Source organism: Epinephelus moara, chromosome 18 (genome assembly GCF_006386435.1).
Source record: "Epinephelus moara isolate mb chromosome 18, YSFRI_EMoa_1.0, whole genome shotgun sequence".
NCBI classification, from domain to species: Eukaryota; Metazoa; Chordata; class Actinopteri; order Perciformes; family Serranidae; genus Epinephelus; species Epinephelus moara.
Genome location: NC_065523.1, coordinates 15,367,454 through 15,395,082, shown reverse-complemented (window position 1 = coordinate 15,395,082; position 27,629 = coordinate 15,367,454). Strand labels below are relative to the sequence as shown.

The 27,629-nt window shown below is 41.5% G+C and overlaps 1 protein-coding gene across 2 annotated transcripts; it reads left to right on the top strand.

Annotated features, from left to right (window-relative positions):
- The first annotated feature begins 894 nt into the window (after positions 1–894).
- On the top strand, positions 895–27,393 carry plcd3a (phospholipase C, delta 3a). Of its 2 annotated transcripts, none has more exons than XM_050069730.1 (15): positions 895–1,276; positions 11,169–11,336; positions 15,930–16,158; positions 17,483–17,612; positions 18,180–18,405; positions 20,357–20,558; positions 20,675–20,819; positions 21,659–21,811; positions 21,906–22,058; positions 22,159–22,309; positions 22,458–22,574; positions 23,137–23,315; positions 25,262–25,397; positions 25,708–25,857; positions 25,948–27,393. In XM_050069730.1, the coding sequence occupies exons 1-15, from the start codon at positions 1,186–1,188 to the stop codon at positions 26,088–26,090; spliced, it is 2,373 nt and encodes a 790-aa protein (XP_049925687.1). In that variant the 5' UTR covers positions 895–1,185; the 3' UTR covers positions 26,091–27,393. The 2 variants fall into 2 exon arrangements, with proteins under 2 accessions (XP_049925687.1, XP_049925688.1); XM_050069731.1 differs by lacking the exon at positions 895–1,276 and adding an exon at positions 7,478–7,612.
- Positions 27,394–27,629: the final 236 nt, after the last annotated feature.

The following is a 27,629-nucleotide window of genomic DNA, read 5'->3' as shown; positions in this document are numbered from 1 at the left end:
TGAATGATGAGGGAAGAGTGAAGAAATAAAGAAACAACACTATGTCATATGAAAGGTTTTTTTTCAACGTATTTACGGAAAAGCTACACACAAATCCAGGTTACAAAACCTGTACAGATGCTTCTGACAGAACCACATTATAAGAACATACATGTCAAACATGTAAAACAATGGACTACACAATGAATAAATGCATCTGTCTATGCGCAGGCATAACAGATGGTATCCGTCCTCTTGATGTCCGTCCTCCTGCTGCAGTTGGTGGGGGTATGAGGCGCCGATAGCCAGGCGCGCACGCCTTTCAATAAAACGTGCGTGCGTTATATAAAACGGGCGTGCAAAATAGTAATAAACTGCGTGCGCGTTTTAATAAAACCAGCGTGCGTTTTAAAAAAAATAACAAATGTATGTCACCTCCTGGTCTCCGTACCTTAATCTTTTGTGTGTGATCCACAAAATGGCCAGTGCAAAAATGAGCAGGATGTCAGGCCTAATGTTTGATATCAACATCATGTCACAGCGCCCTCTAGTGTGGCTGTAATAAGCATTGTGACAACCAACCCGTGAGACAACCAACCCCGTTCTCCCCTACATGGGATTTTGGTAATGAATAAATAAGACTGATATAATTTGTCTTAGCAGACACTCCATTGGTAGCCTATAAATTGCAACTTTTAATTGATTTAAATCACTGCAGTTGAGTACAGCAAAGCTGTGTCAGCAGTGTTGGGCTCCAGTCATGCATGTGTATGATGTCTCCTGTGTGGGGAAAGCAGCTCGAAGTAGCAGGAAATGGAAAAACTAAAGTTAAGTACAGGTACCTCAAAACTGTACACAAGCAAAGTACTTGAGTAAATGTACTCGTGCATGATTCGTATACTCAGTCTGTCAGTGTTTGTTAGGGCAGGAGCAGGAGGTGGGAGTGCGTAAAGTGTGCGCCTTGTTTGGAGTCATATTACGCCCAGGCATGGAGAGCAGCAGCGCCGGGGAGGTACTTCACACATGTGGAAAACGAATAACCATTGCGCTTGGCTGCTCCTCTCTCTGCTCGGGGGGCTTTTCTGGGACAGCACAAATCTGCGCTTGCGGGAAGACACCTGCACCCCCTTAGATTTAGTATTTCCCAGAGTTGAGGCTCGAGTATTAAAGTTGTAGCGTGCAGTTATTTTCGCCGGAGTTGTAATCATGTTAGGCAGCGGAAAGTCGGCGGCTCCAAGTCCCAGGGAGCAGAAGAGTAAAGGGGACGAGAAGACGATGGACCCCATCAGGAGGCTCGGTAAGGAAACATCCAAACTTTTCAGCTCCTTTCTGTTGCTGCAGATGGTGACTGTGTGCTCCAGCCTAAGATATATAAAACATATTGTAGTATCTGAAGTGTTGAGTGTTTTCCTTGTGGTAGTTTCTCCTTGAGACTGTTGATATGAACTTATCTGAGTACAGTGGTTTTAATCACACTTAATGTAACAGTTCAGCTGATATCTGTTTTGTTTTTGTAGTGATAAAGAGGCTTTTATTTTGGTATTTTCCACAGTCAGTGTTATTAGAATAATTGCTATGAGGCTGCCAGTGTTGCATCCTTTCAAATACATGCTGGGAATACTTACTGTCCCTTGTTACTACTTGTTAGGATTGTTTGTGTGCTCATACAGGACTGTGTTTACTGTCTGGCCATGTGCTTGTGACCTATACTTGACTGGTTGTATCCAAAAATCAAGTAATAGAGTGAGCATAAGACAGATGTCCAATATATTTTTTCTAAGATGACAGTTTGCTGGTAATCAGCATGATAATGACACATCAGGACAGTGTGTGTGGGGGGGTGTAGGAAGTTGAAGTGATCATGTGTTTATGAAGAGCTGATCACACTCACCAGTGCACCAGCCCACTTGTGTGATTCAGGCTCCTCACCATGCCCACCCCAGCATATACTGGCTCCCAGCCCAGCACTGATGGGCTGCTGCCCCTTCGCACAAGCCCTCACAGCTCATGGTCACACCTCGCCCCAAAATAGACACCTGCTGAGCAGGACAAAGCACCTGTCAGACTCTCTGAGAAGACGCTGGATGTATGGAAATCTGGTCCACCGATGATGCTGACATTTGACCTATATATGCTGCACAAATGTAAACCATGCTTGCAGCCGATAACACTGTTAAATGATGTATATTCTTAACAGCATGCAATCAAGAATTGAAAGTTGTATATAAACTATATTGACAATGGTATTTGAGGCATTTAAAATATATGCAAGACAATAATTGTAACTATTTTATTGTGGAATTATAGTTACAAGTATGCAGTATTTCCCTGCACAAAGTTTCCAAAAAAAACCAAACAACTAATCACTTTTTAAAATCCAAAATAACTTGATGATAGCTGATTACCTAATCCTGTTCTGGTAACATGTCACCAGTGTTTATTTTAGGATTCAGGTAACTAAATCCTGCTCCATACATTCAATTCCTGATCATTGAACTCCTGATTTTCCATGTTTTCACAGCTGTGTGTGTGTGCAGGGGTCCAGGCCGTGGCATTGACACAGCAGACCATGTTGAAACTCTGACACTATGCGGACTCTTGTTGAAGCATTACTGATGTTTGAGTTGTGACACTGTATCTCTGTGCCCGAAAATGTAATACGCAACTGTCAACTCTATATTTGAGCGTCCCACTAATGCTGAATAATGAAGCCAGTGAGGTCATCACCCACCCCCCCGCCTGCTCAACCCCGACCCCTTACTGCCATGTGTCGTCATAAATCAGTCAGGTGGCCTTCAACCCAGCAAGTCCCAGCAGTTTCTTAAGCCTTACTTACATCAGATGGAAAACACACCGTATAGTTTGCTCATGTACCAGAATGGAATGAGGAGAGTTCAGAGGTTTTGTGTCATGTGGTGTGTGTCACAGGACTCATCCTACTTGTTTGTCTAATGATTCCTGCCTTCAACAGATAAAGTTTTCTGTGAAGTTGAGGTCTGTTAGTTTTGAGATAATCTATGTTTGAATCAGACAGGCGCACACATGGATAAATATATTCTCAGCCACAGACGTCCCCTGGGGCGGGGGTTGTGGATTTGGTTTCAGAGAGAGTCCGAGGTTGTCGGCGGTGTTGTTAACTCTGGAACTCTGTGGAGCTGTGACAGTGTAACACACCAATTAGTGTATTGTGGGAACAAGCAGGAATCACACAAACAGAATCCATAAATTCAAGAAATGTAAGAATCCTAAATTTAAATTTAGAGTTTGGACTGAGGTTATGAGTTCACAGGTTGCACCTACGGGCTGAGTTTGTGAGCTGTACTTAGTCAACATCTATTGTCGTGTTAAAAATATCCTCGGAATGAATGAATCCTTTTTATTGTGCATATGCATACAAATGACACGCCTACATCGACTTACAAGTCATGACACATTCATATGAGACCAGATCCAGAATGCTGCGTTTCCATTTTCAAACACTACTGCAAAGACCAATGAAAGTGAAAGTAAAGACCAACCCCAGGTTCACTTTCATATGGCATTTTTCCTCATTATGTTTACATTTTTTTCAGCACTGTATCTCTTGGATGCCTGCTGCTTATGGTCCGTTGCTACCTTTTTTATAAAGCCTTGACTTCTGAGCACTGTGGGGTTACACACCCATACACATACCGAACACAGAAAATAAGAAGAAAATACAGGCAGGAAACAGAGTCCCTGCAGAAAAATACACCAACACCCACTGAGGGTGTGTATAAGTGATGATTGAGAGGGATTACTTCTGTATGAGTCTATACATTGTTTTTTCAGAGAATTCTGCATAGTTTATCTTTAAAATTGCCTGTGAACATTAGGGCTGCAACAATTAGTCGACTAATCGATGACTAATCGACTGTTAGAATAATCAGTGACTATTTTAGTAGTCGACTAATCGGTTTGAGTCATTTTTCATAGAAAAGTATTATAAAAGTACCCCATAATACTCTTATTGCAGCTTCTTACGCTCAAATATTGGCAGCTTTACACACACTCCCATGACGGTGAACTAAAACCCTTTGGCTTGAGTACGAAAGAAGACATTAGATGACTTAATTTTGGGGTTTGGGAGAGACAGACCGACATTTTTCAACATTTTAACACATTTTTCGATAAAATGATTAGTCGACTAATCGAAGAAATAATCGACAGATTAGTCGACAATGAAAATAATCGTTAGTTGCAGCCCCAGTGAACATGATGTTGACTGGTGTAATGTTTCTGCAGGTAAGTGTGCTACAGAAAGTGGTGCATTACTTCCCAAATAAGTCTATCTGAATGGCTGTTATTGGCATACAGTTTGTTCATAAGAGGTCTAGAGTTGTTGTGATGCCGATACCAGTATAGGAAATGCCTCCAATACTGCCTAAAATCCTCGTTTAGGTAACCTTGAGTGTCCACGTTTATGATTTTGATTTCCAAAAGTAGCGTAACGTTAGCTGTTAGCAAAATGTCAGCAATTTGGTAGTTTTTTATCCTGTAAAGTCTCACCAGTTTAGGGTTTAACCTGAGACGTGCCATACAACAATGATAGTAATCATTTCACATCCATACCATATAGTGGCATACAGCTGTTTTAGCAGTGTTATCAAATTGGTACTCTATTGGCTGGTGAAAAAATGGTATCACATCTCTAGAGAGGTCTGGCAGGAATTAGATCATGGACCTTCATATTTACATTCATAAATCATAGATATTTGACATTTGTGTAATCATAATTCTGCAGAAATCAGAATTAATGCTGATAAAATTGTTCATATTGCCTTCTTTTCCAGGCGTTTAGTCAAGAAAAAGTCAGTTTTTTTTGATAATCTGTACACCAGAATACTTAAATCCTCATGATATCAACAATCCAAAAGAAACTGGGACTCAGCTTCCACTTTTCATACAGTCTGGTTTCCTGCTGAATATTTATTAATCTGCCATCCTCAGTAGCCGCAGGAGAAATCCCAGCAACTCAAGATCTTTGGCTTCAAGATAAGTGAGACACGTCTCATGATTCAGAGCTGTATGAGTGCTCAATATGTTATATATATATATATGTTCTTAATTTAAGTTTTGACAAGATAATTCACCTTTTTTAATGTTAGTAAAGATGCTAAAAACCAAAGTACAGATATTAAGGTTGTGATTGCGGATTAAAATCAATCTGTTAGCTCAGCTGCACACAACAAATACATCCTCGCCGTGTTTATGGACTCCTCCCTGTGTTCATATCCTGCTTATTAATGTGTAAATGAATGATGTAGCATTCATTATGAATAACAAAGAGAATGTAAAAACTGGGCGCTGCATATTTTCAGCTGAATACAAAGCGGCTGCATGTGCTTTCATGTTCCACTGTGTGCTGTCCAAAAAACCATTGGCAGTAATTCTGGATTTCCAAATAACGTTCGGTTTGTTTCTCATCCTTTTTCTGGGGAATCTGTTTTCAGATCAGCTGCTGTGAGTCACAACTCCAGAGTACAGTCATTTTTTAGTCGATCTCCCCTCAGATCATCCTCTAACTCTGGATATTATAATTTTCATTAAAGGCTGGACCTCGTGTTAAGAGGTGTCCTACTTGCTGCCCGACCCGTCTCGTGGGGACAGCTGTGGTGCCGAATTTTAGAAAATTGAATTGACTCGTCACCCGTATCACATCAACAACACCCCAACTTGTCTATCTTTAAGCAAGTGTAGAATCCTCGCTAGCTGGCTCTCGTGACAGTTGTTATGCTGAGAGAAATGTGAACCGTGTCCCAGGAGGAGTTGGTATGTGGGCTTGAGTGAAGAGGACTCATGCAGACACAATCTATTACTGACCAGCTGATACGGTTATTTTCTTTCTGATCCTCCTTTCGGTTCGAAGGCGCTCCTGCTGCTCACAGTGTCGACACACCCTCAGAGACATATTCCTTATAGGATTGATTTGAATGTTTATTTTCTCACAGCTGATCCAGCAGTGTTTCTTTTTCTCTTTTAGCCAGATTTTCTCACATGGATCTTGAAGTGACTCAGCTGTTTTACAAGTGTTTTGCCCTCTGTTGGTCTGTCGATTAGCAGGTCCACAACTTTGGTCCGGACAGTCATAGTCCTCTGTGGATAGGCCTACATCCTTGGGACTTGATGACTGCCCGACTTTTCCTCCAGCTCCACCAGCAGCATAAAAAAACTTTCCTGTGAATTATAACAACATTGAGGCTACCAGAATGGACCGGCGCCAATTTTTATCTCAACAATTGTTCTAGAGAGATTCTGTGTCATGAGATTTAGTGCACACAGTTGACCTTTCCACCACAGGATGATCACTTTTTGGTCCCCTACCCACCTTTGGATTTTGACCACATACCTCCAAGACTATTGACATTGCCATCAGCCTCAGCTGTACTTTTGGTTAATAGCAAGTTAGTAATTGTTAGCATGATAACAGAACAAAGAAGGTAAACATGGTAAACATTAGACCTGTAGGCCAAACACATGGTTTGAATGCACTTAGATAAGCCACCTTGGATAAAAGTGTCAGCTGAATAAATGTAATGCAATGCAACCTGGGAAACATAAGCATGTTAACATCAAGCGTGTTTGCACGTTAATGTTAGCTTTTAGCTCAAAACACAACTCTGCAAAGTGACAGAGCTGCAAGTGTGGCAACATTTCATCTAGCACCATTATCAAGCCACTGTTTTTATTTGTCAGTATTTTGGTTTATGACTGAATTCTTTTAAATCTATGACATTCCCATCAGGTGTAGCTGTAGGCCTATTTTGTGTTAAGTGCTACTTAGCAAACATTAGCATGCAATTGTGCTAAACTGATATGCTTCGAATGCTGACACTATAGCTTAGCTAGCTATGGCCTTAGCTTTCTTTCCCCTCCAATGTTGCTAATTCTGCTGCTTTTCTAATTTCTGTGCGTTTTCGAAATGCTTGCATCAAAATGGTTGCTAGCCAGTCGGCATGCAGGGATTTAACCATCTGATGAAGTGGATGTCAACCAGATTTTCTGCAGGAGACGATGAAAAGAAAGCACAATTCATCCATCCGGCCTAAAGAATCATGCCCATCCCTCCATTTACACCCTTATAAAGAGACTCTCAAGAGCGTTTAGTGTATCAAAATGTCAATGTGCTTTTGTTTAACCGAAGTGAGGATTGGCCAATACTTGCAGGCTTGTGCTCACTCGTTCTGCTCTGCGGTTAGATATTAAAACGATGCAGGTAGAAAAGCAAGAATGTAGTAATAAAAGGTGAAGCAGCGGGTTGAGAGAGAGGCAGTTAAGGCTGTGTGGGCAGCTTAGCGTGGTCAATGACCTGCAGTTAATCAGGCCCATGTGCCCTGCTTGTGGGAATGCCTCGCATGTAGTAACAGCTTGGGAAAACAGGGTTGTTATGGACGGAGGGCTGGTGGGGGGACTTCTTTGTGTTCGACCCTGATGGGGAGGGATCCTCGGCTGCACCCACTTTGTTTTGAGTAGGGGGGGAGGGAGCTGAGGGCAGTTTCTGTTGTGCTGTAGCTTTGGGGGCCCTGCGAGGAACTCCAGCCATTTGGCACTGACAGTATGAGGACTGTGATTTAAGGGAAAGTTATGCCAACTGTGGCTGGACAAATCTTTCGAGGTGAGCAGAAGAGACTAAATCTCGAAGAATAACTTGACAAGAATGAGCGTTTGTTTGGACTTTTTCTTTGAACAGTCCTGAAAGAGAGGAATGCTCTGTGGGAGGCCCCATTTATCCCTGCAAAGGATGCAATGAGGCATAGCTGGATTGGCTTTATTAAAACATGTACTGTAAAGCTGTAGTTGCATAATGTTGTCATAGTGAGGTACAAGCCTAACTTAACCTTTAAAAACTAAACTGTCAGTTGATTTTAGTGGTAAATTTAAATTTTTACACCCGTTTCGTGAAAGGTAAATTTGCATTATTCAGAACTTATGAACCAGTTTTAGTCTGAATGTCTGACATTTTCAGGGCCTCCCAGAATTTCAGGGCCTTTAACACGTCCTCCCCTTCCTTTTTGATAAATCTAAGATAGCTGCTATCAATTAATAGCAAAAAACTGTATTCACTCAACTCAATAACAAACAGCAACTTCATTTCGTAATTTCGTAAAACACTCTCTTCATACCAAAATAAATAGTTGTCGAAATATTAACAAAAAGTTGAGTACATTTTATTTAATTTTCCATCTCACTCATGCAAACATGTCTACGCCACAGTATTGGATTGCACCCCGAGCCCTCCGTGGGTCTGGCATGTTTGAACTATTGTGTAAACACTCCTTGCATGTCCTTTCAACTTCAACCCTGCAGTCCGAAATCCTTCTTAGCTTTAGACAAGAGCTGCAGCTAACAATTTTATTCATTCTCAGTTATTTTGCCTGATTAATCATCTCAATGTTTGGGTATAGATTGTCAGAGAAAAATAAAAAAGCCTGTCACAACTTCTCAGAGGCCAGCAGGACAAATTTTGTTAAACCAACAGACCAAACCCCAAATATGTTAATGTGTACAATCAAAATCCTCACAAATAAGAAGCATAATGTTTAACCAGTTATCATGTGTTGGTAATTAATTCTCTGTTAATTGAATAACGGATAAATTGACTGATTGTGTCAGCTCTACTTTAGTCCTTATCTCATTAAGATGTAATCAGAGCCAGCTCATGTTGAAATGCCTTATTGCTTGAAGAGTCTTATCTCGCTCAAGCACTTGGTTTTGTCATTGATCATAAAACTTCTCTTGTTAGTTTTTACAAGATATACTGTGGCACATGCACTAAACTGCAGGACATTGTTTTCCTCTCACATGACTGGACTTTATCTTACTGTCAACTCTCAACGTACACCTGTATGTAGGGTAGGGGGACATATCAATATCTTATCCATGTTGTGATACGAGACTGATATTGTCTTAGATTTTGGATATCGTAATATCGAACTGTTGTCTTTTCCTGGTTTTAAAGGCTGCATTACAGTAAAGTGATGGACTTCAGCAGAACTTATCAGACTGTTCCAGCTCTTCTGTTATTTGCTTTTACCCACTTACACACATTACTGATGATTATTTATCACAAATCTCATCATGACTAGGCTAGTCCAATGGTTTTCGAACTTTTTGTGCCCAAGGCAATCAAAGGGCAAGTCACAATCTCCAGGGACACCTTATATTTGTGCACAACAACATCTATAAAATGTGTCATCACTCTTGTCACGACATAAGACAATAAAAATAAATTCTTTTTCTTTTTTCTTTCGGGGGTAGGTCATCTTTCCTGGTGCTTTGTTGGAATTTACTCCGTACAATAAAGCGATGTATTGTCCCACTCATGGCTTTCACCTTTTAAATGTTATCATCCCTCACACTGGCTGCCAGTCAGGGCTTTTGATGTGTCACACACTTGTGATTCCCATGCCTGAACGGTGACAAACAGGTTTCCAGCGAAGGTTTTTTAAGTCAAATTCAATTAAATTACATTCTTAGCTATAGTTTGCCTCTTTATGAGGAAATGGGTGTGCACAAGATACTAATACAGTCAATTAAAAATTCATTCATGACTTTTGTATTGGCCCAGTTCAATATTGCAATGATAATGTGTGGTTGTCACAAAATCCCACAGCACACTGGATTGGCATTAACAGTGTGCTGTGGAGCACCATTTGAGAACCATTGGGCTAGTCAAACCTACAATACTGTTCCAATATCATTCCCCCTCAAAATTTAGGACATGTGCATTTGTCTTCCTCCAAAAAACATGGAAGTAGTAATAAATTGGTCCATAAAAATTCCCCAGAATGCAGGAAATTAAATGTTTGATGCTCAAAGGCTGCCAGGGTTCAGTTCCAGCCTGAGGCCCTTTGCTGCATGCCATCCCCTCTCTCTTCTTCCCCCTTTCCTTTCACCTTCCATCTGTACTAACAATGAAAGGCAAAACCCCTAAAAAACAATCTAAGACATATTGTGATATTTGATTTTCTCCATATTGCCCAGCCCAACCTGTATTGTGTTTCCCCTACGTCCTTACATCGCCTTCCAGCTTTCATCTTTTATTTCCCTCTGTGACACGCCCGGTTCCTTTCAGTACTCACAACAAATAGTATCACATGCCTCCATTCTGAGGTTCTGCATTGGTTTTAGCTCCTTGATGAATTTTCCATATGATGGTATTAGCAAGGGAGAACTACTATGAACAGTGCAGGCCAGGCAAACACTGTCTGTTGGGCTGCTTCTGCCCCAAGAGAGACATAAATCTGCAAATTATCATGGCTGAATCACATCTCAGCATTCGATCTCTCACGGCTTTACTCTTAAAGTATGTTGTTCATTTTCATAAAGTCTAGACTAGAAGAAAACGCACAGAAAAACTTGATAAAACACTTTTCAAGACAGCTATTCTCAGCAAATTGAAACCTTCAGCACAGGTAATTTCCTCTGAGGTTTGTATATCAAACACAGCCTTGGGGTTAGGGTATAAGCAGAAGAGTGTTGACTGTATATGTAAGGTCGGCTTGACAAATGCAGTCAGCGAGGTCTTTTTTTCTTTGAGATATTGCTGTTGTATGAGAGTTAATCATTTCTAAAAGCTACATCCACTGCCAAGCTTTTTAAAAAGACACATTTGGTGAAGTGGCACTTTGCTTTTAACACTTTTTTGAGCTGCCCTGTTGAAACACTGTAAAAGAAGATGCATTAGAAAGTTTTCTTTATTCATTTTATCACACTCATTATTCATTTGTTTGGATCTTTGGCCTCTTTGATCCATGCTTGCAAATAGGAACACAGAGGTGGCATCTTTTACAGATGGATAAGGACTGATTGCTGATTGAAGAGTTGTGCAAAGGAGTTTCACACAGGTGCAGCAGAGAGTCGGAATTATGCGGGTCATTTCTTTCAGCTGTGAAGTGATGTTTTCTCAGTTAATCCAGTTGAGTTTGGGGTTCTCTCTGTGAGATCTGGGGTGTGGAAACGTGTCAGACCAATGAAAAAGTTTTAACACATTAATAAGAGAAGACTTCTGCCGTGCTTTGAAGCTGAGAAAAACTGTAAGCCTGTATGTCATCACAAAACCAAGACGCACTCAACTTGCTGATAACACAACATCAAACTGAATCACAGTTTATTTTTACATTAAAACTTCCTGTTTTGTTTTGTGTGCGTTTCCATTTTTTGTGCTCCAGGGTTGCTGGAGAATGACGACATACGTTTGATGATGCAGGGCTCCAACATGACGAAAGTTCGATCCTCGAGGTGGCAGAAGAGCCGAAACCTGCGGCTTCTGGAAGATGGACTCACCGTGTGGTGTGAATCCACCAAGAGCTCTCGTAAAGCCAAAGCCCAGCAGACGTGTAAGTGCTGCTGCAACTTGGCTTCATGATCAGGGAGAGCAGGAAAGGAGACGCACGGAGACGTGTGTGTGTGTGTGTGTGTGTGTGTGTGTGTGTGTGTGTGTGGGCTTGCTTGAGCAGACTAATCATCAGGAGGGAGGATTTAAGGTGGAAAAGAGTCAAAGGACCAAGAGTTAATTATCAGAAGTGAGGAGGGTTAAGGAGGAAAATGAGCTCTGAAAGTTAGAGTGCTCATGAATAAGAATTGGTCTTGAGAGAGGAAACTTAAGCGAGATCAGATTAGAGGAAAAGGGCTTTGCCTGGAAGGAAACTTATCTACAAGGCAGTAATCTAGAGACACACCAGCAGGCCTTCCTCGTCCAGCCCAGTACAAACTGGGATGTGCGTCAGCGCACTCATTCAGCCAGCTTATTGTTCAGAGCTGTTGAGCTGTTTCATCTTGGCTCCATCTCATGCCCTCTCCTCCACTTTGCCTTATTAAAAGAGCTGTTTGTTTCCATGGTGAGTGAGGAGAGTAATCGTGGGCTCTGAAATCTAGCTAAACAATAATCATGTGTAATTTATGTACTGATTCATAAACCTGGACTCCCATAGAGTCAGGTACACTCACTCACAGTCACTTCTGCTTTGCTAAGCTGCTGTGTAAAGTCACAGATTAGTGGCTGCCATGAGCTCACTGATGCACCCACAATGCACAGAAAATACTTAAAAATGCATTTCCAGGTTACTTAGAATGAGCTATAGATGTCACTGTGGGCAGCTTTTAGTACTTTCAAAACCAGTATCCTGGTAGCGGCAGAGATCTAGCCAGACTTAGACTGAGGTCTGCATGGCTAGATAAGATTAAGTGGCAAACTGACATTTTATGTGTATTTTTTTGGGTGGACTGACCCTTTAAATGTCCACCTACTGGTTGACGGGGGTGCCTGTGTTACGTAAGATGGATCTGACATTTGGTAGTGAAGTTCCTTTTTAGGTGAAATGTTATTTCTGCTGACATGTGTATTGGACGGAGCCTTAACCCAAACACGAGTGCAAGATAGCAGTAAACTTTGCAAATGGAAAGAAAAGGGTGAAACAATGCAAAACTGTAATGATCAAACTAAAGGCACGTATACTCTCAGTAAGGAAGCACTAAAAGAACATGATGCGCATGAGGTATGCACATGAAAAAAGATACTTAGTTGTATTTAGCGTAGGCGCAGTTCCTGTTTACTCTGACTTTTCACAAACAAATCAAGAGGGGTAAACATGAAGCTGTACAGACTGACAGGTACCTCGTTGATTGGACAGTTTTGTCGTCCTGCATCACCAGGACCCACGTGGGGAAATCTAATTCTGGCGACTGACAGAAGTTTTTGCAGCACTTAAATGCTTTTATCTTTACATTAATGTTCTTTGGTGTCACAAAGAGCTCAGGAAGAAATAACTGATCATAAGCATTATAAGTATTATTAGACTGCAGATCGATTACATGTTATGAATTATGACAATCAATTATAAGATCGCTTTCCGAACAGATTTTATGATCAGCAGATGAATAAATTAGTAGTTTGGCTTTTGAAATAATCCTAAAATCACATATCTGCTATGGTTCTTTTGCTTTCACACCATAAAGGAACTGCAAGAGATACTTTATTCTAGATACTGATTGGGGTAATAATCATAAAAATATTCATATAAATGCTGAGAAGATGTTTTTTTATTTTAGAGAGCAATATTAGCTCTTCTAATCTCAGCAGAGGTATTTGACCTGCCTCATATTGACACAGAGAAGTATTTAAACAAAGAGATTAGACTCTGTAGAGAATGCCAAAGTGCAGGTGTGTATTCAGCCTTAAATCTGCTTTACATGTCACTTTTTTGGAGTTGAATCTTCTCCTGGAATGCAAGTTTACTTCACAGGAGTGGGGGATGAATCTTTCTCACCCAAGTTTATTTTCTTCCTTGTTGCTTGACCTTTAGCTCTCCCACCTTGTCTCTGTTTGTGCACCTCTCCACTGTTTGCGCTCTCCGTCCTGATGTTGAAATGCAGTTTAATGCTAGCCTTACAGACAGGGTGGGTGGCAGGGCAGGTTTGTGGGTCAGCGGGTGGTGAAGGCTGTCTTGATAGTGCTGCAGCACCTCCAGAAATAGCTGCAGAGTGGTCGTGTTGCACCGTGTAACACTCCTTACAATGATGATGACAAGCAGTGTGAGGACAGGATGGCCTCTTCAGCGGGCAGATACTGATAATGCCACACTGGCAGCCTGCTGGGGACCATATCTCTGTGTGTCTAAGTGTGCGTTTGCATGAATCCGAGATGAAGGATTGGCTCGGCTCCTCTTTTCCGAGCTCCAGGCGGTTCTCCAGGTCATTGTGATCTGGCGCCTGTAGTTCAGTGCTGCGTCTGATGCACAAAAAAGCACTTGGCATTAGAATACAACACTTAACACTTCTGCTGTTCCTTTCTAAACCACACACACACATTCATGTCACTTTCATCATGTCTCTGGGATAACCACAAAAGAGGAATGTGGAGTAATTTTGAAGAGGTGGACGGCGGAGGCTTTATGACCTCCAGCAAGAGAATGAGGCCATTGTCGGGGCAGACACTGCTTATTCCCTAACTGAGTGATCACCACGCAGCAGGCATCCCAGAGCAGAAATAGATGAGCTCCTGTGCTGAATAAAGTTGTTGTGTTAGGATCAGCTAGACTAGCCTTTGTGTGTGTGTGTGTGTGTGTGTGTGTGTGTGTGTGTTTGGCTGTCTTTTCTGGGCAGAAAGTGTTGCCCAGACTTGCCAGAGCTCTGCAAATATGAGATAAACAGATGACATAAAATTGTCAACCTGGCCTGTGACTCCTTCGACAGAATCATACCCAGATTAAAGGGAAAGAAAGTAGAAAGATGTTTTTACCACCACTTTGGTCCAGAGTAAAATAGCTTAATAATTATTGGCTAGATTGCAGTGACATTTGGTGCACACATTAATCGTACCCAGAGGATGGATCATTCTGACTTTGGTAATCCCCTGACTTTTCCACTAGCACCCAGAGCAAATCAACTTTTTCACTTGTCCTGGGAAATATCTCAACATTTACAGCATGTATTGGCACATTATTTGGACCTTCTAGATTCCCAGAAAATAAATCGAACGCATCTAGGGGATTTCCCGGTTTCTTAATTAGCACCATCATCAGTGTTTCCAGTACCTTGGTTTAGGGCAAGCAACAACCTTGGCTGAAAAATAAAGCCAATGCACAAGTGTTAAAAACTGTAGTTCTTTTAATGGCCACTTGAGGCTGGCTCCAGAAGCGAGTCAATCCCCACTGACCACCATCTTAAAATGTCTTATCTTTACAGCAGAAATGAACATGTTTACAGCCTGGTACAAAAAATGGTTTTGGACTTTATAGCCAATTTCCCCCTTCATGACAACTGTTCAGAGGGTGAACTTTTATATAACTCACCCCTTTACATTTTATTAAGGTTAAAAGTTATGCATCATTAAGGGTGTGTTTGCTTTGAGTGACAGGCTGACTGCCGACAGTGTCTTCGGCTTCTCAGTCAGATCCACCCCTCGCTCCCTCACAGCTCCAACCTCTCGACCAAATGTGGTCACTCAGGCACCCAGAAATCAAGATGGTGTCAATTATTTTTTTATTATTAATTAATCTATGAATTATTTTCTCGAATAATTCTTTAGGCAATGAAACATCAAAAAGTAGTGAAAAATACACATCACAGCTTCCCACAGTAATATTCGTAGTAGCTTGTTTCATCCGACCAACAGTTTAAAACCAGAAAAATATTTTGTTTATTGTCAAAGCGATTAAAAAAGAAAAAGAAAAAGAAAAGAAAAGCCAAACAGCCAATCCTCATATTTAAGAGGCTGGAACTAGCAAATATTTGCCACTTATGCTTGAAAAATTAGTAAAATTATTAATTGCTAAAAAACGGAAAGTTTTCATGGCAAATCAACAATATTTCAGTCTAGCAACTTTTTTTTTTACATAGATTTCCTACCAAGGATGTAATAATATAAAGTATAACACAATTATATTACTGAACTTAACAGATGCACTAGCTGGATCATTAGTATCCTTCCTCCTTGCCTAGTAGGCTACTTTGCGTTTAGTGCTAATTAGCAAATGGTAGCATGCTAACATGCTCATCTTAGATGGCGAGCATGGTTTATACCTGCATAACATCCACATATTAGCATTTTCATTTTCATTGTGAGCGTGAAAGCATGCTGATGTTAGCATTTAGCTAACACAGCTTCACAACATGGCTGCAGTTAACCACTATAAAACCTATAAGAAGACTGCTCTTTGACTTTCAGCATGGAGAGCACAAACTGAGGACGCAGCTTTCACTTGCATGCCAGTTCAGGTGCTGTAAAAGTCAAGTTGCAGGTTAAAATTATCCTGTTGAGACGTATGTAAAGTGTGTGTTATATTTTACAATCCTGTTGCTATGACACACTGCTTGGATTTATGCATCCCTAAAAACACATTTGACCTTTAGCTGCTTTGCTCCTCGTGTTGTTGTAATCTCCTGGCTATGTTTACTCAACAAGAACTTTTTCTTCCTCTCTCCTTTCCCAGTTGCAGTGACAGAGGTGGAGTGCGTGCGTGAGGGCTGCCAGTCCGAGGCGCTGAGGCCGCTGTCTGGGTCGGTGCCGGACAGCCAGTGCTTCACAGTGGTCTTCAGAGGAGCCAGGAAGAGTCTGGACCTGCTGTGCCCATGCGAGGACGAGGCTCGGCGCTGGGTGCGAGGGCTCCGCACTTTAAAGGAGCACGTGGCCAACATGAGTCAGAAGCAAAAACTGGACCAATATCCTACCCAATTTCCAATATGCCAGAATAAATATAGTGTAGCTGACGCAGCATTGCTATGGTGACTGACTCTGCTGTCACATGTGCCATCCCACGTCCACAGCATAGCTAAGGTGAGCAGTAATGACTAGATAAAAAAGCCTTGCCTAAAAATAGTGCGACTATCACTGTTAATTGCAAACCCTCATACCCAGAGGATAATATGACTGTAGGTGTCAGGTATAACACTAACATCATCTCTGCTTCTCTTTTAATCTATTTATAGCTCCCTGAACATAAAAATCATCAGGGCAATTATCTTGTTTAGGATTTCTTGTTATCTAATTCATTATGTTTTATACTGAAGTCTCTCAGCAGCCCGTGTGATGTTTATCTTAAACGGTGTAATGAGTATGTGTGGGCTTTCTGTGTTACAGTTTGCACAACTGCACACTCAGGTGACAACAAACTATTATTAGTCTTTTGTTGCTATCGACTCTTTTAGTGCAGTTACATGAGATTACGTTCACTTGGCAGATGCTTTTGTCTAAAGTGATTTACAATAATTGGCTTTGACCTGAAAACATTATTTACATGTAGTTGCATCTCTCCCAACAAACACCTAAGAGCTGGTTCCCTGGAGATTTTAAGGCGACAGCTGAATTGAAGAAGGTAACAAATCAGACAATGTTGACATCATAGATTTGTTTAAATATACAGTCTATGGTTGAAATGAACAAAAGTTGGATTATGCCTGCCAGTGTACACTCAGTTGCCAGTTTATTAGTTACCTAACCACTGACCCCTTCTTACCACCGACCCCTTACTCCCAAGCGGCACAATATGAGGAGCAGGATTGCAGCAGCAGAGAGACAGACAAAACAATCCCATAATCTTTAATTTTTTGCTGTCTCTCTCTCTCTTTTTTTTTTTACGTAATCACCCTGATGTCTGATTTATTTTTTATTTCGAAAATGATAATTTCCTAAAATAGTCTGCCTTTTTAAATTGTGCTTCATCTTAAATGTAAATAGTTCATCATTATGATAATAAATGATGATGGTTGACTGTTTTGGTGCCCCCTCCAGCGCTTGATACCCTACGCACAGTGTACATGGCGGCGCTGTTTTGGAGGCTGCAGTTTGTGGTGCTGAGCGGTGTTTCTATTATTTTGTCCACCCAATTAATATCAGTGAGGGCAGGCTAGATAACAGAAACTGTAAAGTACAAAAAAAAGTGTAACATTTAACCATATCTCTGCACATTATGAAGACAACAACAGCCTCAATTGATAAACTGCAGTCTCTAGATTTTAGTCTGCTTTATTCCTTAACCCTCCACACCTGGATCCGAGGCTACCTGAAGCGAGCGGACCAGAACCAGGACGGCAAGATGAGCTACGACGAGGTCAAACGGCTGCTCCAGATGATCAACATTGACCTGAGTGAGCAGTATGCCCGCTGTTTATTCAAGGTCAGGGTCATGATGTGTACGCTGTGTGCGTTTGTAGCACCTGTAAAATATCGTCAGTGGATGTAATTTACATGAGCTGAATGCTGAAAGCATTAATTGTGAGAAGAGAGGGAATAACTGCACAGAGATGCAGAGCTGTTGATAGTTTTGCCAGTGTCAGTTTACTGGGACACCCTGGAGTCTAGAGTCTGTGTTCAATTACCAAGCCAGCGGCAAGCCAACCGCCAGCCCTGCTCTTCATCTTTACCCCCTCCTTCTTGTCTTCCCCACAACAAATCAAGAGCCAGTTATTTCTTTATTATGGGGCATTACTGCCTGCTATGTCCCTCAGCTCTCTATTACAGCTCAACTGTTGGTTTTTATGCTCCGTCCCGATGCAGCTTACAGCACTGACCCTCCTCGGAGAACCCTATAGCGTACACAGCTGGGTTGAATTATTATGAAGATGCTTTCCCCACAGGGATTCTGAAGCACTCCCAAAATAAAAGTACTGTGTTTGATATGTGTCTCTGCATGTGTTTTTATTGTTTGCCTTTTTTAACTGATCCCTATCCCCATGTATTCCAGAGGTGCGACCGATCTGGTGATAATCGCCTGGATCATACAGAGATCGAGGAGTTCTGCAGGGAGCTGCTGCGACGGCCCGAGCTGGACGCCGTATTCAGACACTATTCAAGTAATGGGTGTGTGCTCGCCACCGCTGAGCTGCGAGACTTCCTGGGAGACCAAGGAGAAGACGCCTCTCTGAGTCATGCTCAGAGTCTCATACTCACCTATGAGCTCAACGACTGGGGTAGGTTCTAAAAGCAGTCATTAAAGGCTTTAAAGGATAATCCCACAATGTTTTCATATAAACATTGTGAATGTTTCTTTTGATGCAGTGACAAAACAGTGATTTAGTTTATGTCTATGAAACCCCTTGCTATTCTAAACACTGAGGCAGAATCCTCTGCGGCACAGTAATGTGATGCACTTTATGTTTCCAGCAGTGAGACTGATTTATTTCAAGGAAGAAGACATTTTAGGAGATAGTTGCAGTAGTATGAGCAATAAAAGCTGCCATGGCTAGAATGAAAAATAACAGAATGCCACACGCTCAGAACTCATAAAAAGAAAGGCCCGAAAGTACAATGGCAGACAACAGCAAACACACTACAATGGCCCAAAACATTTCCATTACAAGAAAAGTGTTGCAGCACTAAAAAACAACCACAAACACACTGCAAATACACAAACGAAAAATAAATTCAACAGAAAACACTGCTACTATAGCCAGAACAACAGAGGTTCTCCACTCTCCAGGCCTCCAGGGGGAGCGTGAAGTAAACAGCTTGATTTACGACTCAAAAAGCATTCGTCTCAACTGTGTTGGCTGCAGGCCCCTGGACCCGGATCTTCTGCATTGTGGGGCCCAAAGAGTAAGGGCCTCCTCTAACTAGAATGGGGATGAAATGATTTACTTGTAACTTTGTAGACTTTCAGTGTGTTTTTGGACCGAATGGATCAAATCTTTATAGTGAGACAAGTCATTCCATGGGATGATGCTCAAAAAAATGTATCCACTGATTTACAGTCCCTCTCACAGAGTAAGTCTATGGGAAAAAGTCATCTTTGGTGCCATGGCATCATGTGACGGACCCATAAGTTGCAATTCCATGGCCTCTATGTAAAATTGGCGTCAAAGCCTGGCGCTGTTCCTGGGGAATTGAGAGAGACCACGCAAGAGAGTAAGTTTGTTTTTGAAATGGGAAGAAAAGTGGAGTTAAGAGGCGACATAAAAAGGTACATATGCTTTTTTACATTTGGTCTTAGTAAAGACGTAGTTTTATATGTTGCCTCTTCACTCCACTTTTACTCCTTTCGAAAACAAACACACTTTGTCATTTGGTCTCTCTCTTTCTGGAGCTGAAAATCAAGCTATTCCTTCCAGCGTTCCCCCTGGAGGCCTTGAGAACTTCTGTTGTGTTGACTAGATATGCAGCATTTGCACCGTTTCTGTACGTGTTTGCTGATAATGCATCTTATTTGGCTTCCTGCCATTAGTCATCTTTCATTTGCAACATGTTTCTGTTGCACTTGTGTTGGATATTCATATCTGTTCCTGAATTGGCATCGTTTCTAAATCTGCAGCACGTTTCTCCTGGATGTGTTTTAGGCTGTTGTAGCATGTTTGCCCCTGTCAACCCCTGTATAAAGCAGCAGATTCATGAATAAATAAAAAAAGGAAACACTAAAAACCAATATTCTCAATGTCGATCATATGGACTGTTGACTTGAGCAATGGTGCATTTTGTTTATTATGAATTTGACTTTTTATTTGTACGTGGAAAGATGTGTTTCTCGTCTGGAGACCAGATGACTGTCTGGTTTCAGAAAGAGAGAATCTGTGTGTCATAAATAACTGTGATTTTTATGAGTAGTTTCCAAAATAAAGCAGTTTATATAACACAATGATTCCAACACTGTTTGACTGCCAAGTGAAGAGCAGGGCAGACACATCACAATACTGACAGCTTAAAATTATTGTCAAAATAAATAATATAAGAAGTCAAGGTATGTTTTACCTAGATTATTTAGCTCAATGTGTGTGCGTAGGAGGCTGTGCTTCAGTGTAAACCTTCTCTTGTCCTAGCTTGTTGTACCCACTCCTAATATATGTTGTGTAAACCCGTTAATTTAACTCACACCAGTTTTGCTGATACACAAACTAAAAGATCCTTTAAACACTTTGCTGTTTATTGCAGCTCAGAAGAACCAGTTCATGACCCAGAATGGTTTCACCATGTACATGCTGTCCCTGGAGAATGATGTGGTTAACCCTGACCATGCCAGAGTCTACCAGGACATGAGCCACCCTTTGGCCCACTACTTCATCTCCTCTTCACACAACACTTACCTTACCAAGGACCAAGTCACCAGCGCCAGCAGCACCGAGCCATACATCAGGTATTCAGACAGAGACTCGTAAAACATCTTCAACATATTTTAGCATTTTCAAAACCTATTTAGATGTCTTTATGATCTCGCTGTGGTGTGAGATTAAGTGTGTCTTCTTCTGGCAGAGCTCTGAATCAGGGCTGTCGCTGTGTGGAGCTGGACTGCTGGGATGGAGATAAAGGTGAACCTGTCATCTACCATGGCCACACTCTCACCTCCAAAGTGCCCTTCAAGGAGGTCATCGAAACCATCAACCAGTACGCCTTCAAGGTGATTTGATGGTGTAAACCCTCAGCTTTGAAAGTATGCCCGCTGCTTTTTGTTACTGCCGTGGATGGGTTACTGAATGGCCTACTAGGCCCAGAGGGGCCAAAGTGTTTTGGGCCCTCGTGGCCTTCACCTGCAAAATGAGACTCAAATTAACACGTACTGACCTGATAGAGCCTCAGAATGACTACAAAGAGACACAAAACAAGTACGAAGAGATCCAAAATAACCAAAAAGACTACAAAAAGACACAAAACAACCACAAAGTAACTACAAAGAGACGCAAAATGACCACAAAGAGACACAAAACAACTACAGTGACACAAAGTGACTACAAAGAAACACAAACCAATCACAAAGTGACTACAAAGAGACACAAAATAACCAAAAAGACACAAGAAATGATTCAAAAAAGACACAAAACAAGCACAAAGTGACTACAAAATGATATAAAATGACTACAAAGAGATAGAAAATACAAAAAGATACATTTGGACTACCAAAAGATCTAAAACAACAACAACAAACGGGGGAAATCATCACAAAGTCTGTGTGTCTTGCTCCTACAGAGGAAAAGTGGTGGGGCCTTTTGCATATCTGTGCCCAGGGGCCCACTGTCTCATAATCCACCCATAGTCACTGCTAATGAAGTAAGTGGGCAGTCAGTAAGACTTCTTTCTTTCACAGCCTGCTGCGCTTCTTGTGGTTGCATACTTGGCTCTGAGGCAACCCTGTGGCATTTTGGTTTTGACATACTTCACCATAACAGTGCTATGCCCTGCATTTCTATCACATGATATAACTGCATTTTAATGACTTTTTTCTTGTGTTTCTCCCTGCAGGCGTCCCCATACCCTTTAATCCTGTCCTTGGAGAACCACTGTTCTGTGGAGCAGCAGGCTGTTATGGCCAAACACCTCCGCACCATCCTGGGCAGCAAACTGCTCACCCAACCACTTCGTGCCCAGTCGCAAAAGGATCTGCCTTCTCCTGAGGTGCAACACATACACACAGTTGGATCCTTTTCCAGAGACCTCTGGCTGTCTGGTTTTCTAATGAAGTAATTTGTTCCAATGACCTTCGCTGCAGGAGCTGAAGGGGCGCATTCTGATAAAAGGGAAGAAGCACAATCCCCACCTGGGCCAGCTGGGCAAGAATGGAAGCTGTGCCAGCTTCTCCTCAAGCTCCGAAGATGAATTTGCAAGCAGCAATAAGAACACACCTAAGAAGGATCCTGCAAAGGTCAGAACAGAAAGACTTGTCATTAAGCCAGAGAAGCTCTTCAGTGAACTTTTTCGATAATCTGCCAATTTTCTTTTATGTTTGCATTTGCCCTTTCCAGGTCTGTCCTAAACTGAGCCCAGAGCTATCAGAGCTGGTGGTGTACTGCACAAGTGTCCCCTTCCGCGGGTTTGAAAATGCATCTGAAAAACCTCCAAATGAAATGTCCTCCTTTTCCGAAAGTGAAGCCCTCAGGCTCATCAAAGACTCGGGTACAACGGTGGCGATAATTGCATTTTGACATTACAGAGAGAAAGTCAAAAAGATTTTCTGACATTGCTTTTCTGCAGCTGATTCTACACAAAATATAATCAGCCTCCAGTGTATCATGGCATGTGGTTTTCTTCTTTTCATTCGCAGGGAAGCTTTTTGTGAGACACAACAGCAGGCAGCTGAGCCGGATCTACCCCTCCGGCCAGCGCCTCCAATCATCCAACTATGATCCTCAGGAAATGTGGAACGGTGGCTGCCAGATGGGTTAGTATTCCAGACTAGAAGCTTGGATGCTGTTCTGATGGCAGCAAATTAAGGCAATTCATTTGGAAAACATTATGTGGTCAGTAAGTGCCAAGGAAGTGTTATACTGACTCTCATTTCTGCAAATTGCTGCTAAAACACAACACATTGATGTCACCCGCTTTTGGGTGACATAGGGTTGCAACAAGCGATTATTTTCATTGTGGATTAATCTGTTGATTACTTTCTCGATTAATCGATTACTTGTTTGATCTGTAAGATGTCAGATACTGGTGAAAAATGATTGCCAAAGCCCAAACAACATCCTTAAAGGTTTTATTTTGTCCACAACCCAAAGACATTTAGTTTACTCTCAAACTAGAATATATTCACATTTAAGAAGCTGGAAACAGAATTCTGATTTTATTTTTCTTAAAAAATGAGTCAAACCAATTAAACTATTATTAAATTAGTTGACGATTAAATCAATAGTTGACAGCTACTCAACTGATAAATCGTTGCAGCTTTACTGGCGTGTGATCAGGCTTGCTGCGTTACTGACCCCACTTTCTCTCCCGTGCAGTGGCTCTGAACTTCCAGACCCCCGGGGAGCAAATGGACCTGAACCAAGGTCGCTTCCTCCCCAATGGTCGCTGTGGATACATTCTTAAACCAGACTTCCTGTGCAGCCTCACGTCCAACTTTAACCCTGAGAACACGGGCGGAGGCCCCGGTCACATCCCCACCCAGCTAACAATACGAGTGAGTGGTAACCTATTGACTAATAATGTTACAGCAAATTCTGTTTAGTTGACTAAAGTCCACCCTTAATGATGGTCATAGTTAGTCATTTGACAAACTGCAATACAATTTTGATAGACGCCATTCATCCAGATTAATTCTCTTCATATATGGTTGCACTTTATTTACCTAGTATTGTCATTCTGTTTCTCCACAATGTAATACTATTGTCCTATTGTACTATTGTTGTTTCTGTCTACTGTACATACAGTAGTGATTTTATGTTCGTTGTACAAGCGGTATCCTTCCTTTGTCCCTCTTCCTAAGATTTCTTCCTTTTTCTTAGTAAAGGGATAGTATGGAATTGTATGAGGTGCTTATCCACAGTCAGTGTATTACCTACAGTAGATGTCTGTTAGCACGCCCCCAGTTTGGAGAAGCTTCAGGGACAAAAACAGTAACTTTGGCTCACTGAACATGAAGGCTACTGGTCTACCTCTGCCCATAGCTGTCAAGTCTCCTGTTTTGGCTGGGAAACTACCGTATTTTACCCCTCTTTCCCGCCGTCCTCCCGTATTAGTATTTTCCCGTAAATCTCCTGTATTATAAGATAATTTAAAAAAAACAAAACATTCCTCTGCCTCTCCAAACTGAACTCTGTCACTAGCCTCATGAGAACTGCCACCTGCAGTAGCCTGAGTGGCAGTTGTTGCGAGGTTAGTGTCGACAGCGGGTCTGGTTGACAAGTGGTTATTTTAGATTTCCTGTACACCCAGGGACGGGTTTTGCTATGGGCAATGTGGGCGACCGCCCAGGGCGCAATCTATGTGAGGGCGCACGAGCGCCCTCCAAGAAAAACAAAAAAAAACAACCCAAAACTCGGCAGTTTTCTAGACTACCGCTCATTTCCACGTCAAGTTATTGGAGTGGGCGCTGGGGCGCCCCTATTATCACGTTTCAACCAGCAGCAGAAAGGAAAGGCGAATCCTGGCGGTTGTGGGTTGAACAGGGGTCACAGACAGGAATACGGTGGAGGCTCATAGTGCTCTGCGGCGCAAGATAAGAAGACAGAGAAGTCCGACTCCAGGTCCAGTAATTTCCTCTTTCGTTGGTGTCATGACTGCCCAGTAGTACTTGGACAACCGTGTCAGAGGAGAAACGAGCTGTTCACATTTCTCTCATTGTGGCAGATAACGGTCCACAAACCTCACCGCACTTTAGGGACTGTTCTTTACTTATGGAGGGACTGTCAGGGGAGGAGGGTGGCTGGTTGATTTTTTATTTATTTTTTTTATTTTATTTTGATCCCCGGGCGCCGAAAAATTTCCCTTATTTTCAAATCCAAAACTTGACAGGTATGCCTCTGCCTCGATCAAGTAGTTAGTGTTATCGTGTGACTTTGGTAAATCTGAATTAACTACTTTGAATGCCAAAGTCACACCATAACTCAAAAAGCCAACTGATCGAGGCAGCCTTAGTCGCAGCAGCTGCTGTGTTTAGCTATGTTAAATCACTGTTTTTCTCACTGGAGTCTGCCTTTGAAGAGAGCGATATAACAGCTTCAGTTCCGTCAGAAACTGTTGTCTGAAAAAAAATCTAAATACAGCATATACTTAACTAATACTGATTCATTTTTAGGTGGCTAAAATACGTTTTGCTTCTGCCCTGTCCACAGCAGTATGTTGCTTTGCTTCTGTGTCAGTACTCCTGTCTGCTTGCTTCAAACTGGTGGCATGCTGACCACTATCTACTGTGAGTAATACACTGACTATGGATAAGAGACTCATACAACCCCGCTTCAAAAATCGGAACTATCCATTTATGTTTTTTTTCTGAAATGCAGTTCTAAAGATGGAGGGTGTCGCATGCCACATATGTTGTGAGGCATTTTTGTGATTTTGGGCTTTACAACCCGTCAGAATTTGACATTTGATATGAAAACTGACTTCTTACACTTTGCTTGTCAGATAATATCTGCACAGCAGCTGCCAAAAATCAACACAGAGAAGGCCAGCTCCATTGTGGACCCGCAGGTGGTGGTGGAAATTCATGGCGTATCTATTGATAATGCAAAGCAAAAAACCCACCGCATTGACAACAATGGTAATTCTGAGATGCCACAATTCACTTAAAAAACACAAAAACAACAGAGTGTAAATCTTATATTATTACCTGTATGAATGTTTAAAGCAGAGGAATAATACTGTATTTTTATGCTGAACTGTTATAGCTGTGAAAGAATGTTTCGCTGTTGTGCTTTGTGTCCGTTATTGTCGTATTTTGTAATGACTTAAATGCAGAAGGCCACAGATGACAGCAGCACAAATCCTTTTCCTGCCCAACGCCATGATTAGTTTGTTTGAAAGCTACCATCCTGGATGATGTATTTACAGCTCTTGTGCGCCCTCTACAGGTTTCAACCCGCGATGGGACTGCACGCTGAGCTTCCAGCTGCAGGTCCCTGAACTGGCCCTGGTGCGCTTTGTAGTGGAGGACCATGATCACACTGCCAAAAATGACTTTGTGGGGCAGTTCACTTTACCTTTTACAAGCCTACGAACAGGTGCTCATAAAGATCCCCTGTGCATATTATAAAGCAGCCATCACTGAGGCATGCTGTTGCTAATGTGTGTCATATACTCTTTCTTCACAGGTTACCGCCATGTTCATTTATTAAAGGCAGATGGTTCCAGTCTTTCCCCCGGCACGCTCTTCATCCATGTCAAAGTGACCCGCAGAGGAGTTCCCATCAAAACCGTGTCCGAGCGTATGGCCATTGCCAAAGGCAAGGCATGACGGGCATCTGAACTAAACGGAAAGCTGCATTTTCTGACAACAAAGGACTTTGGAAAAGGAGCTCTGAATGTGAGCAGAAAGAGACGGCTGCTGCTGCCAGCCCGTCTCACAGCCCAGACCTCAAGTGGTCCAATTTACACTGAGCCACTTCCCAATGCAGGAGGAAAGATGTCGTTTATCAGAGATGAAGAAGAGTGCTGGCTCTTAGCAAATGAATTGCCTCGGGCCGGATAATGAGTCCATGATACACTGTGGGAGTATTTGGTCTTGTCAGCTCTGAGTGCTCTGGAAACAGGGCACTGCGGATTGCGGTTCATGAAATACACCAATTTGGGACTCGTTACCAAATTAATTTCAGTTTTGTTATCTCTCATGTGTAGGCGGTTATCGACTGAGTCAAGATGTGTCATTTCATCCTTTTGTATTTTTGATTTTAGAAATATTCTAAGATTTTTCCATTAAGTATTTGGCCTGACCTAAAGACTGAGGATTGTTTAACAAAACAATAATGATAATAATAATAATAATAATAGTACTTACTTAACTAAGGCTGTCTCATAAGTGCTATTAGTAGGATTTCAAGCATGTGTATCAAAAAATGACAAATGTTATTGTTTTGTATTATTGTTTCAGCACTCATCGTGATGTAATACAACTTAAACAGTGTTTCATAGTTTGTCCATGAAGGTTTAATATATAATGAGAGCCTTTTATTTCAGTTAGTCTTATTATATACTCCTGGCACTTTTCATTTCTCTCAAGAGAGAGAGATTTTATGACAGTATATTTCCACAACTTACAAATGAACTTGAAATATAAACAGTATTAACTTGCCGATTGATATTTACTTATACTCTTAAAATTTCAAATCTTATTTCAATTTTGCATTTACATGTGAAGTTTTTATGTGTTTGAATATTAATGATACTTACTTGAAGGCTCCTTTGCCTCTTTTCTATTTTGTGTAATTATGTTTGTTGCCAACTCTTGTCCTTACCTTCACATCTAGAAAAGTGTGGTTAAACACTAATTGCAACAATTTAATACAACCACCAATTACTGTAAGCTACAGTAAATCACTTAATACTCTTAAAAGGAGCTTCCCTGTTAATAAAATGGTGCCGTAATGAAAGGTGCTGCACATGAATTACTGTAATTACAGTGTATATGATCAGAATGGGTTTCAGCAGCATGTAACAAATGTGAAGTATGACTTTGCAGTGTTAACGCCAATGTTGTGTGAATGGGAGCTGGTATTATGTGTGCAAGAGAAAATACAGTTTTCATAAAAGCACTAATAACACATTGCTGTGTGAGCCTTTTTTGTTGTTTTTGCATATCAAGAGACAGACAGAATATCTTTATGTGTGTTTGTGAAGAGGGGTGCAGGAACCACTCCATGGTTGAGTGCTACAGACAGGTAAGGATGTCAGCAAGCACTACGAGAGGTACACATTGTTGGTTTTAATATTTTTGTGGGTTTGATCACAAGAAAAATGAAGAATATTGCCTTCTTAGAAAGTGGAAATACTGCTTTTT